This window comes from Parasteatoda tepidariorum, chromosome 7, assembly GCF_982258835.1.
Source record: "Parasteatoda tepidariorum strain Cologne lab strain chromosome 7, Ptep-v5.0, whole genome shotgun sequence".
Classification (NCBI taxonomy): Eukaryota; Metazoa; Arthropoda; class Arachnida; order Araneae; family Theridiidae; genus Parasteatoda; species Parasteatoda tepidariorum.
In genome coordinates, this window is record NC_141761.1 from 83,435,099 (window position 1) to 83,454,011 (window position 18,913).

The 18,913-nt window shown below is 30.1% G+C and overlaps 1 protein-coding gene across 1 annotated transcript in view; it reads right to left on the reverse strand.

Moving 5' to 3' along the window:
* The window catches only part of LOC107451699 (carnitine O-acetyltransferase), a 34,049-nt gene extending 20,321 nt beyond the window's left edge, over positions 1-13,728 (reverse strand). The window contains exons 1-7 of the mRNA XM_043043247.3: positions 13,572-13,728; positions 9,801-10,007; positions 7,656-7,742; positions 7,461-7,579; positions 6,153-6,206; positions 2,713-2,878; positions 376-547 (exon numbers count right to left, since the gene is read on the reverse strand). Of these exons, the coding sequence (XP_042899181.2) occupies positions 376-547; positions 2,713-2,878; positions 6,153-6,206; positions 7,461-7,579; positions 7,656-7,742; positions 9,801-10,007; positions 13,572-13,598 (832 nt within the window). The 5' untranslated portion in view covers positions 13,599-13,728. The remainder of the gene's footprint in view (positions 1-375; positions 548-2,712; positions 2,879-6,152; positions 6,207-7,460; positions 7,580-7,655; positions 7,743-9,800; positions 10,008-13,571) is intronic.
* Positions 13,729-18,913: the final 5,185 nt, after the last annotated feature.

Below are 18,913 nucleotides of genomic sequence, written 5' to 3' on the forward strand. Positions count from 1 at the left end.
AGTGTCTAGATTTAAATAAAAACATGAAATTAAGGGTGGTTTTTGATACTCAGTACATATTAAGGGTATTAATGATATTTTTGAAGCTACCTTTGTTTGTTACGGAGCAATCCCAACACAGAATAATAGATAGCCTTTTGAATGGAATAAAGATAGACTTTTTATTTATCGTATCATCTAAAAAGAACGATTATTTTTTTATGTGCCTTATATTAAAATAGAAACACTTAATCGATCATTGACTTATTTTTTATTGTCCAAAAACAGTGTAGAAATCACGAACAAACACGCTTACCAATGTGAATAAAGCACGAATAATAACACATAAATGGACAGACCTTGTATAAATAAAATAGTTTTTAAAAATTGACTTACATTTACGCAAAGTGTTGTAAGCTTTAAGCCATTTATCCCTATGTAGAGTTGTAAGTATTCCTATGGGTAGTTGGGGTTCTTGAGACTGATCTACCACTTTCTTAAGTTGCGAATAAATCTGATCTTCGTGAAGTGGTTCACCATCATCGCCATAAACTTTGCAGCTAAAATACTTAAAAAATGGAAAATATTTAATGTTTTCCATTAGAAAAACTTATTCTAATTAATCTAACTGAGAATGCAAGAGCAAAACCAATTTTTTTAATTTTAATTAATTATTATTTTTATTGCTAAGTTATTCTGAATACGCTTACATTACATCTGTACTATATTTTATTTTCAATTGTTTTGCATTAACTCGGGATATAGAGAAATTCATTATATATAACATAATCATATATTCTAGAATATAAAGATTCCTCAGAATAGGTAGAGGTAGCGAATTTTATTTCGTTCAAAATTTATCAAAAATTAAAAAACAGTTTTTAAGCTAAAGTAAAAGTATCAACTTTGCTCTCTCTTAGTAGACTTTGATATAAATATATCCTTTTAACAAATTAATTATGCATATTATGGGTGAAAAACAAAAGTTTAAGTAAGGGAGGAAAAAAAAGCATTTTCAGAACTTGGTGAATCGCTATTGAGGAAGATAAGGTGAAAACAACAAAAATCAGTTTGATTATCAGATGGAATTTGAAGATCTTTCAAATAGTAGCCTTTTATATATACACTTAGACTGTTAGAATTTTTATTCTAAAATTATGGCAAATTAACCAACAGCAGTCTGTCTATCCAATTATCCATAAAGATTACGGTAAGGAAAATTTTTTACCTTTGCAGTTTTGAAATCGTTTACAACTGGTATGGTAATAAATCCATGAATGCAAAATTATACGTTTTTTTTAAAACCATTTACAGCTATCAAGTGATCAATACTATGAAAACGAATTTAACTGAACATTAGAGCTAGGTTTTAACCATAAGTATCAGGCATTAGAGAGTGCATGACACTTGAAACTCGTTAAATGTTGAAGAACATGGAGGAAATGTTGTGGTATCAAAACTGGGACACGAACCCCCGTTCTGTCTATTATGAGACTGATAGATTAGCCCTCTCGACTATATTATGTACGCAGCTGCATAAAACTAAGTGTGCTTCATTGGGTGAGCTTAGTTAGGTGGGTTTAGTTGGTGCGTTAAAATTCTGGTTGTTTCACCGTATTAGGTGAAAATAGTTAATAAACGGTTTTTCTACCAGCTAACAGTTTTAATACCATCTTATTTATTGTTATTTGACTGTTTTGTTTGAAGATGTTGAAACAACAAACAAATTAACGGTTAACCATTTTTCCAAAAAATTTATTACAGCGTAAAACAAAAGCAATCAAATAAGCCTTCTTGGCTTTATTCCCGTGTTTTAATACGTTGACGCATTTTGGAAAATAATTTTTGTGGATTGTAAGAAGGTAAATTGTGGTAAAGGAACTATTACCTGTAACGACGAAGAGCGTATAAAGTTTTTTTATTAATATCTACAAAAATTTCAATATAATTTCATGTAATTTGGTACATACATCATCCTACATCTGGTTATTTGATAGAAGCATCAAAAATGCAAATTTTAAATTTGAATGTCTTTTTCCCCCTTAAGAATTGCATGGAAACGAACAACAATGTTCATTGATGTTCGAGTCGTAATCTCTAACATAAATGCAGTCGTCGTACAAGAATGTTAAGGATTAGTAAAATAAATACTATTTATAATTTGACATGCTATTTACCACGTCTTTGTGTAATTTTGATTCTCAAAAATATTTTTTCAAAGTTGTTATGCATATTTCAGAACAGTTCACTTGTAATGCAATAACTTTCCAGCAAATTAGAATTTCTAAAAACAAAGTGTTAAGTTCTTAAATTAAATTGGCCCTTTCATCACTTCAAACTTCAACTATGCACTTAAACGTTCCATAAATTGCGCCTCGAGGCTTTTTTATTACAATTTTATTAGTTGATAATTCTTGAACTAACAATTGGATATTTTTTTATTCCATCGCATATTATGCACGTATTACTAAACATATGCCTAATTTCAAGTTCCTAAGTAATATAGTTCTGTATAAACAAAATGTGACGTAAAATTGGAAACATAATACAGGGGCTGCATGAAATTTTTTTAAACCAAGAGAAACAGCACGATTTCTTTACACTGTTCATCTACGAGTATTTTTTGAAGATATTTTAAAATTACTTTTAAATCGTATTTTGAAATTTAAAACTATAAAAAACAAGTTTTAATATTAAAATAACTTTATATCGGCCAAAATATTTCATACTTACATGATTTTTATGTGCAACAACAATGTGGTTCTGTGGTTCGTCCTCTAAATAACTTAAAAAAATAGAATCACGGGGAGAATTAGGGATTCTACAGCCAGCAAACATATCACAGTAATTAGTCATATCTAAAGGGTGGCCTCCAATGACTTCTTTTTCCAGTGTAGAACTGTATGAGAAATAAAGAAAAAAATATTTTTAATGCGGTACATAATAAATTTTGTGTTTGAATTATTTAAATAATTTATATTTCAACAACGCATTTATTTGAAAATGAAAAATATTTGAAAAAAAAGGAAAAAAATATACTAAACGGTTTTACTGGATTTTACTTACTGATATTTGGGCCTTAATAATTATGTATTAAAATTTTATAGTAGTCAATATTAAAATTTTCAATAAAATATATTAAAGTTTCCATTATTAATAATTCTTTTTAGAAGTGATAAATTTTGAGAAAAGTTACAGTAATTTTCAGTAAAAATTACTAAACCTTTTTCTTATTTATTAATTAGCTGTCTTTAGTGACTACCTGGTCCACCTTTTTAAATAAGTAGAATTCCAAGTATCTCGAAACTGAAAATGATATTATCTAAAACTATGTGTACGTATAAAAGAGATACTAACTCTCGCATTGGCTTTCGCATATACAAATCTCGAATACTTTGGGTTATTTTTTAGATTTAAAAACAATATCTTTGAATTGTGCTATTTAAAAAAAATAATTAGTTTAATGGTGCTGTTAAACTGAAAGAAGCAAAACTAAGTAATTGAGTATTTACGTTTCTACTTTACTTTATGTTTAGTTTTTGCATTTATCAACTATGGTACGTTTAATTGGCAAGTAATTGAGTATTTACTTTTACGTTACTTTTTTACCTTTACGTTTAGTTTTTACATTAATCGATTATGTCACGTTTAATTGGTAATTGAAATTGACTTTTACTTGCAACCAGATTGTTTTTTTATGCCTATGAAAGATTTTTTCACGGTATGTAACTCTAATTTGCTTCTTTTCACAAAACCTACGAAATATTTTGGCAACAAAAAACTGAAACAAACTGAGCTATATCTTTGGCAGATATAAAGACTAAAACAGAATAGTTTGAATAAATAATAAAATAAAATGTTCTACATTTTTATTTTAATTTTGTCAATAATTTAAGTCGAAAACCTAATTCTTTAGATCCATATTTTAGTTTTAAAAACGGTTAGCAATTAACCTCGGAGAGAGATGAATTTTGTGAAGAGAGATCTACCGGAAATGCGTTCCTTGATTTTTTAATTCTGGTTAACTAACAGTAACTTACCTATTTCCCCCCTATTTTTTACGCCCTTTGGTATATTAAGGTATTTTATCTTGCATTTTCATTCATTTACTTCCATTTTTTCCGTTTTTTTGTAAATTTCAAACTTAAAAGTTAACAATTAGACTTAAATTTTACTTCAAGCACTGAAGTTTATAATTGGGAATGGTGGAATGTTCTAAAATTCACGCGTAAAAGGTAGTTGTAGCAGGTAAGTGTATCCCGAACAGTAATAATAAAAAGATGAATGATAGACTAAATAATAAAATGCTTAATAAATCAGAAGACAATAGAAAGGATAAACGAAATAATGATATGATTGGTAATTAATTACACTTATATGACTGATAATTATTGAAATAATATGATTGATGAACTAAATAATATTAGTATTTATATTAGTATTGATATTAATGTATTTGACAAATCAAATAATATGAGGGAAGTTAAAATAAACTGTAATATTGTTAAACAAAATACTATAAGAAATAAATTAAATGATAATAGGAAAGATAAAGTAATTAATATTTGGGCTGATAAACTGAGGATGTTGAACTAAATAACAATAGAATTGGTAAAATAAATATAACTGATGACCAAAAAAGTAAGAATAAAAATATAATGAAAAAATAATAGGATTGATGAATTAAGTAATATTAGTACAAAATCAATAAATAATGAAGCGTAGATAACTCAGCCGAGGTAACTTTTTTTTAGAAAAAGGGAGGCGAGTTGGAAATGTAGTTGCTAGTGTGACGAAAAGGATCAAAGTGCAAGCAATGATAAATGAAATTCAAGCAACTGTCAGTACATTTATTTCGTTTTTTTAAAGTAACATGAAATCGAATAATCGACTACAAAGAGCTTCACGATCTCAAATAACTGGAGCTTTGCAACTCCAATAATTATTGAAAATGTTAACAGAGCTCAGAATAGTTGTCGATTGTAAAACATTTAGTTGAACTTTCAGTTAGTCCTTCTGTTGTATGACAATGTTAAAGCACATACAATCTATAATGAAGAAACTTGGACAGAAGTTCAAACGGTTTCTTTATATGATAAAGTGTACGTATATGAAGAAATGTATATAAAGAAAAGCGTTATGCATATAAATTTATTGAAATACCTATAAATCAATGACATCACATGTATTGAGAAAGTCTATTGTGCACAGTTTGTATATTTTGCATATTATATGAATTTAATTTTAAAAATAGTAAAACGCATGGCTAAAATCTTAAGTAACCAATATGCAATCGAAAGGAGTTCGAATTGAGAAACACGCCGAAAGGAGGAGCGAAAGTAATTTCAGGAGTTCAAAAGCTCAGTTCATTGTTAATAATTTCTTGGAAAATGGTTAAATAACAATTTATTTAATTGTTATCCTACCATATTAAAATAAAACAGTCAAATAACCGTAAATGAAATAGTATTCAAACTGTTAACTCCGATAAAAACCGTTTATTAACTTATTCACTTAATCTGGTTGAACTCTGTCAATCTCATGACCAACAGAACGGGGGTTCGAGTCCCAGTGTTGACACCACACTATTTCCTCCAGCACATTAAGAGTTTCCTGTGTCTTTCGCTCCCCAATTGTTTCATTCACGCATAGATGTCAGCACCAAAAAGCTGCTTAATACGAAAAAAGTTTATTTCCCATCTCTAACGATAGGTCAAACAACCAGATAAACTAATTAAACCGAATTCCATAATTTATTTGAAAGAACACAACTAAGCCACTACGTAACTCCATTGTCCATTACCTAACAAAAAGCCAGGCTCCAATGTCAAGTTAAATTTCTTTTTCATAGTTTTGATATCATGCTAGCTGTAAATAGTTGAAAAACTGTATACTTTTGTATTCACGTTTTTTACCATATTAGTAGTAAACGGTCTTAAAACCGTAAAGGTAAAATATATTCTTTACTTAAAACTTTTCCGTTAATTGGATGGAAAGACTTTTGTCGGTTATTTTACCATAATTTTAGAATGAAAATTCTAACAGTTTTGAAGGGTCCTTTTAATTCTTCTGAGTTTCTTTAAATTAAATGTTATTAAGTAGCCTCTGCCATTTTATTTAATGACTTTAATCAACATTTCTGTGTCAGGAAAGTAGTATTCTTATAAACTCACTTGTCAAACTGGCTTTTGAGATTTAACATTGCAGCAACAACTTTAGCTGAAAATCTGTAATAAATTGACAGTATATAAATAAAAAAAATGAATTTTTCTGTATTGCGATATAAATTTTAAAACAATATTATGTAACTTTAAATCTATAAAAATATCTAGCTATAACTAAAAACTGAATTTTTAAAAAGCTATTTTAGACATTTATTTCTAGCCTTTTAAACTACGCTATTACCCATACAATTTCAATCATATTACAATTTTAGCCAGCGAAAATTAAAAAGTTGTTGTAAAGTTTCGAAAAAGATAATAAATAGCTCTCCTTATTTTTCCAATTTTAAATTCTCGGAAGAAACTATGTAACAGAAATTCTTTTTTCCTTTTAAGTAGAGAATTTAGAAAAACTCATTTTTGTGAAAAATGTTTTATGTGAACTTAAGAGGACTCCATAACACGGGAGAAATTTTTCATCGTAAATTTTCTTTCACCACCATAAGTAATTCATAATTCATTCACATATATATATATATTCATTCTCGGGATTCAAAAATGTCACTTATTCCTTCATCATTTATACTAATAATAATAACTCTTCGATGAAATATAAATTAGTACAGCAATTTATTTCATTTTTTAAGAAAAATAAATGTTTAAAAAATATTATTTAAATTACATGATGTACCCGAACAAAGTGTAAGGAAATGCATTTTTGTTTTCTTTTTAGGAATAGATAAACCAAAGTAAAACAGAAAAAACAAACCTTAAGAGCTTCAAAACTAATTCGAACTTTTAAAAAAGGACCAAATCCTTCAATCCTCGGATATAGGGGACAAAATGATCTCCTTTAGTGTGTTTAGCACTTTTCAAAAAAATGAATTAAAAAAGTACATTCATTATTGGAGATCGCAAACTAACATTTCAAGAAAGGGAAAAAATACTATCAAAATCTAACGAATCCCGATTGAAAAAGGCGATAGTGAAAGCATCAAAAATGTCTTCAAATTTCATTAGGTTTTTAGTGTTCTGCACACACAATTTCCTTAATAATAGTTCGTTATTTTTCTATGGCTTTTTTTTCCTTGGCGAAATATTAATGTATGGCCTCCAACACTCCTACTTTTTTGTCTTCATTTTTAGTAAGGATTAAGAGAAATAAAAATTAAAGGTGACAAATACGAAACATGTTATTTTTTCTTCCTAAATTTAATGTTCCACTGAATAATATTTTTTGAAGAACCAATTCATAAAATTGTAGGAAATGAAAAGGTTGCACAAACTTCAAGTTGATTAAAACTAATTTAAACGAAATACCTCAAATGAGATTCATCTGTATTAAAATCTTGAAACTCTCCCATGACTGCCATAGAAGAGCCAGTCAACAAGGAGTCTCGCACAGATAAGTAAGCTTCATTTATCCACCATTCACGAATCTGAAGAAAAAAATAAAAATTTATTCAAGTTTCTTGCAGATGTATTTAGCTTCCAATTCAGAAAGATATCACTCACCCAGTTTTCGGTTTTGTTAGATTTGTCTACGAGGGCTGCGTGCAGTTTCACACCTAAGCCATCTGGAGCCCCGAATTCTTTTACAATCTATGAACAAAATGCAAAATTTGGAATCAAGTTCATTAAATATTTTTTCACGCACTGTTCAGGTAATGAGCTTTAAGTTGAACAGCATTGTAAAAGTTTATAACTTATATATATTTTATAGCAATTTATATTTTTGATCATTGGCCCTTCCACCTCAAAACAATAAACGTAATTTATATTAATGAGATCAACGTTGGTGTGCCTCATTTTTATTAATTGATACTGCCTTTTTATTAATTGTTGCATATTATTGAGATCGATATTATCCTGTTTCCTTTTTTTGATTAATCGATACATTTTTACTTTATTTTTATTAATTATTGCTTATTATTGAGATCGAGATTGGCCTGTTTCCTTTTTTATTAATTGATACATTTCTGTTTTATTTTTATTAATTGTTTCATATTAATGATATCGACGTTGATCTGTTTCGTTTTTATTAATTGATACTATTTTGTAATATTGTTATTAATTGCTGAATATTATTGAGATCAACGTTGGTCTGTTTTATTTTTAATAATTGATACATTTTTGTTTTTATTTTCATTAATGTTTGAATATTAATGAGATCGACGTTGGTCTCATTCATTTTCATTAATTGATACTGTTTTATTTCTATTAATTGTTGCGCCTTACACACCTGCTGTTAAGTTAGCTTCTAGGATCGAACTCCCTAGTCCAACTCTTCCCCAGTTTTGCGAGAGACGCCTTAACTGAATACCTTATGAAAATTTAATAAAATTAAAAGTTTAACGAGTCTGACTTTTCTAAAATTAGATTTCTCAGGTACTATTCGTCTGATTCTTCAAATTTATTTTTTACCATATAAAATTAAATTCTTTGAAATAACGTCAAAAGTTTTATACCTTACAATTATTATTTTTTGCTTCAAATTATCTTTAGATCAAAGAATTTCATAATTGTGTAGAGGATTTTTTTACTCTGCTTAAAAAGTTCTCGAGATTGGCGAAATTCGCTGAAAGTGAAATTAATATTATTAGGTTCAAATTTTCGATTACTCTTCTCTCTTGACCAAACTATTAGGAACATATTTACCAGATTATGGCTAACCCATATATTTTGCGGGTTAGAAATGATAATCTTTTGGGTCAATTCATAGAAATACGTTTTTGTGCTTGGTAACGTAACTTAAAATTCCTTCTGCACAATGCACGTGGTTAAAATGATTTCAATTACGTTTTGCAATTTAGATCAGGGAAATTACTAAATGTTTGGCGAAAGAACACAAACGGCATATATTTTATAAAGCTAAAGATTACTGCCCCGATATTTCGAAATGCTTTCTCGAAAGTTCCAGCTTTCTGCCGATTTCAAGGAAATTTTTGAAAGTTTCGAACGTTTAAAAAGTTAACCATGAACACTACTTTTAAACAAATATCAAACATGAGCTCATGATCATGTTTGAGCTTCTTTCAGACTGTTTTGTGTTTAATTTACGAGAATGATCGTATAATGTCAGTAAGTTTATCTCATATAATCGACATTCTCAGGATATTTGGAATTCCTTTATTCTAAGCAAATGCCTAGAATTTTGAAAAAGTACCGAACTCATACTTATACCTTACTCTTAAAATTTCGGAAAGGGTTTAACCATTCTTATCCCAAATGAGTTACAATTACCAGTTTTCTCTTTTATTCATGGTATTGCTCATTCTAAAGTAAAATTTTCTATACTGTAAAAAATTCCGGATCAACATACGATAAAAAGTATTGGCCTCATGCGTGCAACATCCGTAAAATCTATTTTACGACAAAATACATTGCTACTCTTGAATTTTATATAGTAATTTTTACAGTATTAGCTATTTAATTAAAGTGATTCAGCGGTTTTATGGTAAATACCACTGTAAAAATTACGGTATACGATATTCTTTGTTCAGAGAAATTTTACGTCAAAAGTGGATTTTATAGTAATGAAGTATTGGCACCAAAATGCCGGTATTTTCTATCGTAATCTGGAAATTTTTTACAGGGCAGTGAGATGACGTAGGAGGAAAAAAAAAACGTAACAAAAAAAATGAGTTATGATTATCATACTTTACATGTGTTTTTAAATTCTTCATCGGTCTGGAACGGGCGAACAGATCGTAAATATTTTTCTAGTGATGAATGTAGAGGTGGAACTGGAAGCTTAGGAAGAGACTTATGATAATTCATCATCTCTTTGTGCATTTTCATGGAACTTAAAGGATGGGTAGATGCAAGCTTTTCATGTTTCAAAACAATTGACTCTGCCCTGGCTAGCTATAAACATATAAAATTAATTTTTAGTGTGTTCTTTTTTTTCTAATGACATTTCCATAATAACATTTTCAAAATATTCGTTTAAATTCTCAAAATCTTTATCTATATATCTTACGTAATCAATCTATACCTATCTGTAAATTTATCAACATCTATCTTACGTAATGTATCTATACCTATCTATATATTTATATATCTATATACTGAGTGTCGCTCAAATGTTGCCACTAACTTCTAGGGGAAGTAAGGCACATCATAAGGATTAAGAATTAGTTAGAAAACCATGACCGGAAATGTAATTCTGCGCTGCTAGGGACACTTTCCTATTATGGACATATCGTTCGTGTGCCTTTGAGCTCCAACTTTTATTTTTCTAAAATACTCTAACCTCATGTTAATCTTATGTTACTATTATTTTATTTTATATCCGTCGTTGAACAGCCGTCACAATTTTTGGGGTATACGACTACTAATGTTTAATTCCGCAGACTTGTGATTTTGAATTCAATCCAGAAGACAAAGGGACTCCTGCTTCAAGTACTGGGAAAAATTTACAGACGTGGTTTTTTTGTTGTTGATGGAACTGTGGGGTTGATTGGTATCTTTGTTAGAGTCCCCACTTAAACTCTAAAAAGAAATATAACTCTAAAAAGAAATATATAAATCTAGGAAAGCGTTCCACATGAAAATGTTTCCGGTTTCTTCATAAATAACACTAAGTTTAAATAAATAACTCTCTTTATTAACATTTAGGAAACTAGTAAATTTAACTAAAACATTTTAACATATATAAAACTTAACCACTTTAACATGGAAGCAGCATAGAAATGAACTGCGAAAAGGTAACCGGCGAGAACATGCCGGATTGCTAGCTAGAACCGACGGGGAGAGAGAGAGCAAGCTGTGAGGATGCGGCCAAGTTATATCCAAAACATACTGTGCGCATTTTGCTGATTTCGCCCTTCACGCATATCTCCATTCAGGTATGAGGTTTACGTCAATTATCGGCTGCGAGCGACGTAGTCCAACGTCAGAGATTCGTAGTTCGGACTTTGCATTTCAGAACTACAGAACTAACCCAAATTTGCGTTACTTGTTGAGGAAAACCTCCAGCGGTTTGAAAGATGGCAAGGAGACTGTAACCCATGGTGCGTATACCACTGATAATATTTTACTTCAGCACTGTGGTCGGTACAAGCCGGGTGAGGTTTTCATATTTGTTACTATTATTTTATTTTATAACCGTCGCTCAATTTTTGGGTTTACGAGTGCTAAAGTTCAACTCCGTAGCCTTGCAACTTTGAGCCCGATCCAGAAGACAAGGGAACTCCAAGGGATCAAGTATTGGGAGAAATTTGCCTTCGTTAAGGACTTTTTGATGGAACTAACTCACATTTGCGTCACATGGAGAGAAGGACCACGACAACCTCCCACGGTTAGTCTGACGGAAAGGGGACTGCAACCTATGATCTGTTTACCACTGTGGATAATTCACTTCAGCACTGTGTTCGGTGCAAGCCAGATGCGGATTCGTATCGACCAGCCATCGCTTGGATTCGAACCGGGTTCATCTCATTGGAAGTTGAACGCTCTATTCTCAGAGCCATCCCGGATATGTTACTATTATCTTTCATTTTATATCCGTTGTTGAGCAGCCGACCCAGTTTTATGGTTTACTACTACTAATGTTTAACTCCGTAGCCTTGAAATTTTGAACCAATCCAGAAGACAAAGAAACTCCTGGAAACCCCTAGAGGTATGATTTACTTAATTATTTTAGAGTGTTCCATTAAAATAGGTTCATAAATGCTGTTTTCTCGTAATTTAATGATTAGCCGAGCTTGTCCAGTTAGTCGCATCATTAAATTACGAGAAAACAGTGAATACTGAACCTATTTCAAAGCAGGTTTTGACAATTATTAATAGAAAGTAAAAAGTTAAGATAATTTAGATTAAAAAAAAAGTACCTGACGTTAAAAAGCACTCGATGAAACAGTTCAAAATGGGAAAGCGGCTTTAGCGGCATACGATAAAATTTCCGATCATAGTTGCCTAGGTAATTTTTAATCCTTATGAAATGCCCTACTTCCCATTAAAGTTTGTCGCAATATTTATGAGACATTCTGATTATAAAAATTAACGATCATTCTCCGTGTTTCCCCATTTCTACAGCCATCTTTGGTTCTTGGTATAATGAAACACTTAGAGTCAACACTGTGAGAAAGTTTAGATTATCTCAACACCAAATATGGTGGCAAAAACTTAACACCAAAATTGGAGTATTAAATTGCCACACATAACTCTTAGATCTAGCTGTTATACTACTCCAAGAACAAATAATGTTCTTCCACACTACTTGGTACAGAATAGCGGTCATGATTTTTGTTAATCAGTTACATAAGAGTCATTAAAGTTAACTTTGCAATACAATATTAAGTAAGGACTGTTAAATTAGGTTGCATGTGTACAGAATTTCTTAAAGTAAAATTAGTTTGTTAATCAAACATACGCTCAGCATAGTGAGAATATTTATATATATTCAAACAAGGATTGACAAAATGGATATTAAATATTATAAAACTATTTAATAAATGTAACAGTTTTATGCAAATCATCTTATAAGCACATAATTATCTTTATTGTACAACTAAAAACATTTATGCTTGTTTATAACAGTTTGCTTACTTATTTTTTTGAAATGTTACATCTTGCGAGCCAATTTCAATTGTCCACCATCTTTATTCGAGAGTAAACAAAAAATATCGATTCTTTGACTGTTTCAAAACGTGTGCCATCATTGGCAAAAATAATACATGACAGGAATAAAATTATCTGAGCTTTTTGTAAACTTTATGATTTGGTGTTAAGATTTAACTACATCCTTTTAAGTGTGCATGAATGCTCAATTCTGAGCTATCTTGAAATCACACATAATTTGCCGAGTTTTTCAATTCGGATAGGCATTACAATTCAGTTTTTACCGTGTACATACACACTTATACATTTTAGTGTTAGAATATATATAAATTTTATGTACTTTATTCAAAATTATGTACTTTATTTAAGCTCGTAAAATTATAAAAATTTTGGAAATAGATAAGGAAATTAAAAAAATATATATATCAAAACATATATATTGCATTTAGAGAAGTAATACTTATTTATCTAATCTATCTCATTTAATCTGTCTTATTTATCAAATCTATCTTTCTTATCTAATCTATCTAATCTAATCGAATTGATCATCAACGATATTAATGTTGTTAAAATTTAAACAAAATAAGAATGATTTTAAGAATTAATATTGAATAAGGCAAAAAATTTTAAAAAATAATACACACTAGAACTAAATTAAAAATTACTCTGAAATAAATCATCCATATTTTACACAAAATAAATCTTGTTTTTCAAAACAACTTTATAATTTCAAATAAATATTAATAATTTCAATAAATCTTAACAATTTCAAATAAAAAAAAATCTAGTAACAAAAAACAACGTAATAATCCCCATCATCAACAAGAACAATAATAATGATAAAATTAATTAAATAATAGTAATTACCTTCCCGCGCAATAGTCTGAAAAGCATGATGTTATTCTTTCAAACAAGTGTGCAGATTCTAATATTCAAGAACATGTTCAATTGTTCTAAAGTGTGTTGTGTACACAGACGCGGATTAATGACAGCATCTGTATATACAGTGTCTCTTTATTGAGATAGTTTTAAACTTATTGATTACGGTTCTATTTTGGAATAAGACTACCATATTTTAACTATTTTGATTGGATGTTCGAACGATAACTTGTACTTAAAGAAAAATTTAAAAGCTTCAATAATTACCTTTTCAGCTTTAATATGCTTAAGCTGCCTCTTTATAACGATTGCGTTACTAAGTGACCTACAAAAGTCCTAAACAGCTGTTCGTTAATGGACCTCTATCTGGATGTTATGGACAGTATTTTTCAATTTAAATACATAAATTAATAAAAAAATATTTAATATATATGGTGCAGTTTCTTTTTTAAATGATAGAAGGCACCCCAAACCAACCTCCATGATAATTCTATTCTTTCATAATCTTTATTTACTTATTTATTTTTTTGAAGTTGATACCCTAGCAACAATTTTACCTTGGACCCAGTTGGGTTCAAAATTGGCTCGCCATGGGTCCTATAAGATCATGCACCGAGAGACCAATACTGGGATGTCTTGATTTCTTAATATTTTTCCTAGAATGGCCTATATAGGGCCTGCATTGGTAAAATAATGGATATAAAATATCGGGTGAATTGGAAAATTCTATGTTGGGCTAATACCGGAAAAATAAAGGCCCTATGAACACTTACTGAGTCAAGATTCAGGAATATTTGCCCAATGACGGCCCAAGTTATTTTGCTGCTAGGGTATTTTTTAACAAAAAATTTACTTATAGCTTGTGAAATGCATATGCTTTATAATTTATGCAAAATCATTTTGTTTATATATAATGAAAATTATTGATTGCCCAGAATAATAATCAATTGAACTTGAAAAAGAATTCGGTATGTGTGGAAAAATAAAAAGAAATAAAAGAGATATAGGTAGATTTTTTTTAAACACTAGATAAATAGTCATTATTTAAAACAAAAAAAAAAGGGAGAAAAAGTTCGAGACAAAAATGTTCTTAAAATTGCCGTAGCTTTCAAGCAAATAATGGGAATTTTGAAAAAAAAAACACTTACTCATCTAATGAAATTAGTGGGAAGTATACTTCTCATGAACTTATACAGGGTTAAATTTTATTTATTTGATAGACATGGAATCATAAAGTTACAGTAATCTTAAATTTTTTTCTAATCAACTGGATTTGAAATTTCCAACAGTCACTTGATTTAATGAATATCGTTATTGCCTCTGACGTATCTCTGTATTAGTAGCAGTAACTCCTTAAGAAAATCTAATTTTTTAATCTATATAATTTTAAATTTACAAACAGTTTGCAGAAAGGAAAGGGTTTATGCTGGTATTTTCTGAAAAAACATATTTTAATTTCTGCTCATCCAAAAATCTTACATATTCGTTCGTTGCATTTTACAAGTAATTTTAGAATCCTTCAAGGGCCATTTTCACTTAAAACCCTTTCTTTACTCAAAAAATATTCGATTTCGATCAAATAATCTTACGCTGGAAGAATGTTCTAAAATGTATTGCAAGAAGCCAAGCTACCCAGTGTTTAAGATACCGTCAGTCACAAAATCTTGAGAGAAAAAAAAGTATTTTCTTTTACTGCGTTTCAAATATCACATTTGAAGCGAAAAAAACCAAATATAACCGGATCCTTATCGGCGAAAAGTTTTTTTTTTTCGGTATCAAAACTTTTACTCTTTTTCAATACGCTTTTCTTCATCTTATGCACCATACCTCTTTCTAAAGGTAGAAAACCCTTTTATGTAGGTATTTTTAACTTTCCTTAATACTTGTCTTTTTAAAATGAAACTTTCAAAAGATTTTTTCAGTGGCTAAAGAATTCGGTAACCGAGCGAAATCAAAAATAGTTTTAAAATATCAAAGCGTATAATGTTACTAGTAAGGACTTGGTGAAAATTTAATTTAAGTTTGCCACATTTTACACTACAATTTTTTTATTTTATTTGAGGATCACTTGTAAATCAGTCAATAGTCTCGTGCAAAGTTACAGAGAATTAAAAATGAAAAAATTATGTTAAATTACTGAAATATTCACAGGGGATTTGGTAGTTATGCAGAATTAAAGAAGATATCTGTAAATCGTCTCCTGGCCTTTAAATATTGACCTTTTTCCGCCTCTTCAACCATCGGAGATATCATATTAGAATGAAATCTGAATTACTAAAAGGCGAGCGATAGAATGTGGAAATCAACCAGATACCCAGCTTCTATCACGGGGATTCGAACCCCGCTCACAGTCGAAGACTCTATCAATCATACCGCAAAGTCACTTACCTTTCCACTGTCAATACATCTGCGATTAATTAGGCAGATATCAACACATAGAAATACGTTTCTATTAAGATGGGAATACGTATCATCGAATGGGAATACAGTAAGCAGCTAGTTGCCATTACAGACCACAAAATTATGACAAAAGATGGATTTACTTCACTCAAGGATGTAGTTCAGCCTCTAGCTTGGACATCTCTATGTTATTTATGTCCTGGCTAGGAATCGTATCAGATTATACTCGTATTAGCTTGTGAACCAATTGACCTATATTATTATTTGAATGTCATAACATTGCTTTACTTTTTGATTTATCGGTATACTTAAGGTTCCTATAAATGTTGAATTGTTGAAAAGTTAAGCTGTTGAACTATAATTCCTTTCAAATTAGCGACACCATTATTTGGAGTCAAATCAAGTTGATGAAGTGTATCGTGCTAACCAATCCCTTTTAAACTTGATTAAAGAATACTATAGTTCTACGTAAACGGACAATTAATTCAAATTGACTGCTGTCGCTTTTTTTTAACGCAAATATTAAATAAAAATAATGTAAGACTACATGCATTTAATTTATAGCATATTGAGAGAATATTTTAAGAGGCACATAAATCTTATACCAAGCCGACTTCGAACTATATAATTGAGTATCTGGAGGTGACGTCATCGTGGGTAAAACGTTGACCTAATCGATTCAGAAGCCAATCAGGTTTGACACCCACGCGTGCCGTCACTTACAGATATCCAATTAAATCTGAGTTAAATTATATTGTTAGAGACAATCACTTCACTTCTTTTTGAGTTGTAAGTTTTCCTATTACGCATCATTAATTGCTACCGAAATTAACATCAATTAATGCTTATGTTGACCTTAAATATAGAACTTTGAAATACATAAGTGTCATCAGTTACCATTTATGGTGGTAGCAAGTTTGTTCTGTATTGTTGTTCAAAGTACCAATTTCATGATTCAAAATTGACACAATGTTTCAGGAAGAGTTGTAGCTGTTTATATTGACATTCACATTGCATTTCTTGTAACTTTAAACCCATACATTATTTTATGAACACATTTTTTCTTTTTTTCTTTTGGTACAGTTTTAGTCAATAAGTACTAAGTTTTCTATTTAAAAAAAAATTATTCCATTGCTTTGTCGTTTCAATCCCTTTTTTTTTAAATACATGACAATAATTGATAATGTTTCTAATTAAGTATTTAGAAAAGTTATCTTACATTCTTTGCAAAAATAAACAAAACCATTAAAATAATTAAACCAGTAGCCTGATTTCAAACGGAAGCGTTGGCACGTAACCATAACTTAGGCATTGCAAAATTTGTTTAATATTCTCTTAGCTTCAGACAAACAATATACAGAATAACGCAATAAAGCATAGAATTTAAATCTTAAACTAATGATAATAATAGGGAGCTTTTTGAATAATGAATTCAGAAAAAAGTATCTCGATTTTTCGCAAAGACAAATAAAAGCATAAAACTAAATAAACCAGTGCTTTGGACCTTAATTTACCCTAGAGATTATTTCTGCGTTTTAATTGAGCACTGAGTTGAAATGGGAGTGTTGGTACGTAACTGAAGCAATGTATTTTAGATGTTTGCATTGTTTAATATTCTTCCAGTTTCCAGCAGACAAAATTTTTTTTAAATAACATGATAAAACATAGCATTCAAAAACTCTTTTATGACTTAAAATTTATTTTGACATCAAAATGTCATGAAAATACACATTTATGTTACATACCAATGGGAACAAGAGTTAGAGGTAGGTTTGAGGTCAAATGGCTTGACTGTGTAGAAGAGGACTTAAAAATCATAAGAATTACTAACTAGAGAACAATCGCAAAAAAAGAGCAGAATGGATGAAGGTTGTAGGGAAGGTTCTGGCCCACAAAGAGCTATCATATCAAAAGACGAAGTGTTGACTGTACACAAAGCATCCTTTGTAAATTACTTTGGTTGATTTAAAAATTAACGGTATATTACAAAGCACTTTTAACACTAAAAAGACCGAACATTGTTATATACTGTGATGATGCTATCACAATACACCCAAATTTGAAACAGTGTCTTGCTCTCTTTAAAAACATTAATTTTTAGCGGTGCCTTGCACCTAGTTTATCGTAACTACAACCGGGAGTTAAGCCTAGCTGGTTCTCCGGATGAACGCTATCATTCAAGAATTCGAAGTGTGTTTACGCCCGGTGTTGGTGAACGAGAAAATTTTGGTGTAAGATCCTCTTCACTTCTCTGCGTGCTCGTTTTCTGATTTTCATGATTGTCCATGGATTGTTAAGGTTGCGCATTTCATGCGAATATAGTAATTAGGATATAGTAAAATTTTATATATTGATCTTTGAGATATAGCCAGCCGAGCATGCAGAGAAGGAGACACGCGTTCTCGAATATGAATTACACGAATTAATCCAGTGTTCCTTTTCCAAAGAAGATGTTTTTTTGTTGAATTGTGATTCCTTCCTGAAATAAATGACTAACTCAATGTGAAGAATCCACGACTCGTGACTTTCTTTTCCCTTGGACCAGTGTTCCTGTGGCCCCACTTATACGACACGTGCCCATGGCAGCTACATCTCATATACCTAGAAGTTATATACCTTCCTCAGATAGTTTGCGTATGGATCAATAAGGCATCAAAAATCTTAAAATATATAATCATAATTAATTTAATAAAGCATATATAGAGACATGATCATTGAAACTTTAAGGTATTCTATTCGTTTAAGTTAACTAAAATATTTGATAAAACGAAATATCTGTTTTTTCATTTGTATACGAAATCGAAGAAGAATCGAATCTCCTTTTCTCTAGAAGTAATATTTAAAGATATATGGCGATTATACATAGATATAAATACTCTAGTGTGTTTTAAGGAAACTAGGGTACCTTACATATAATAAAGGGTGCCTTA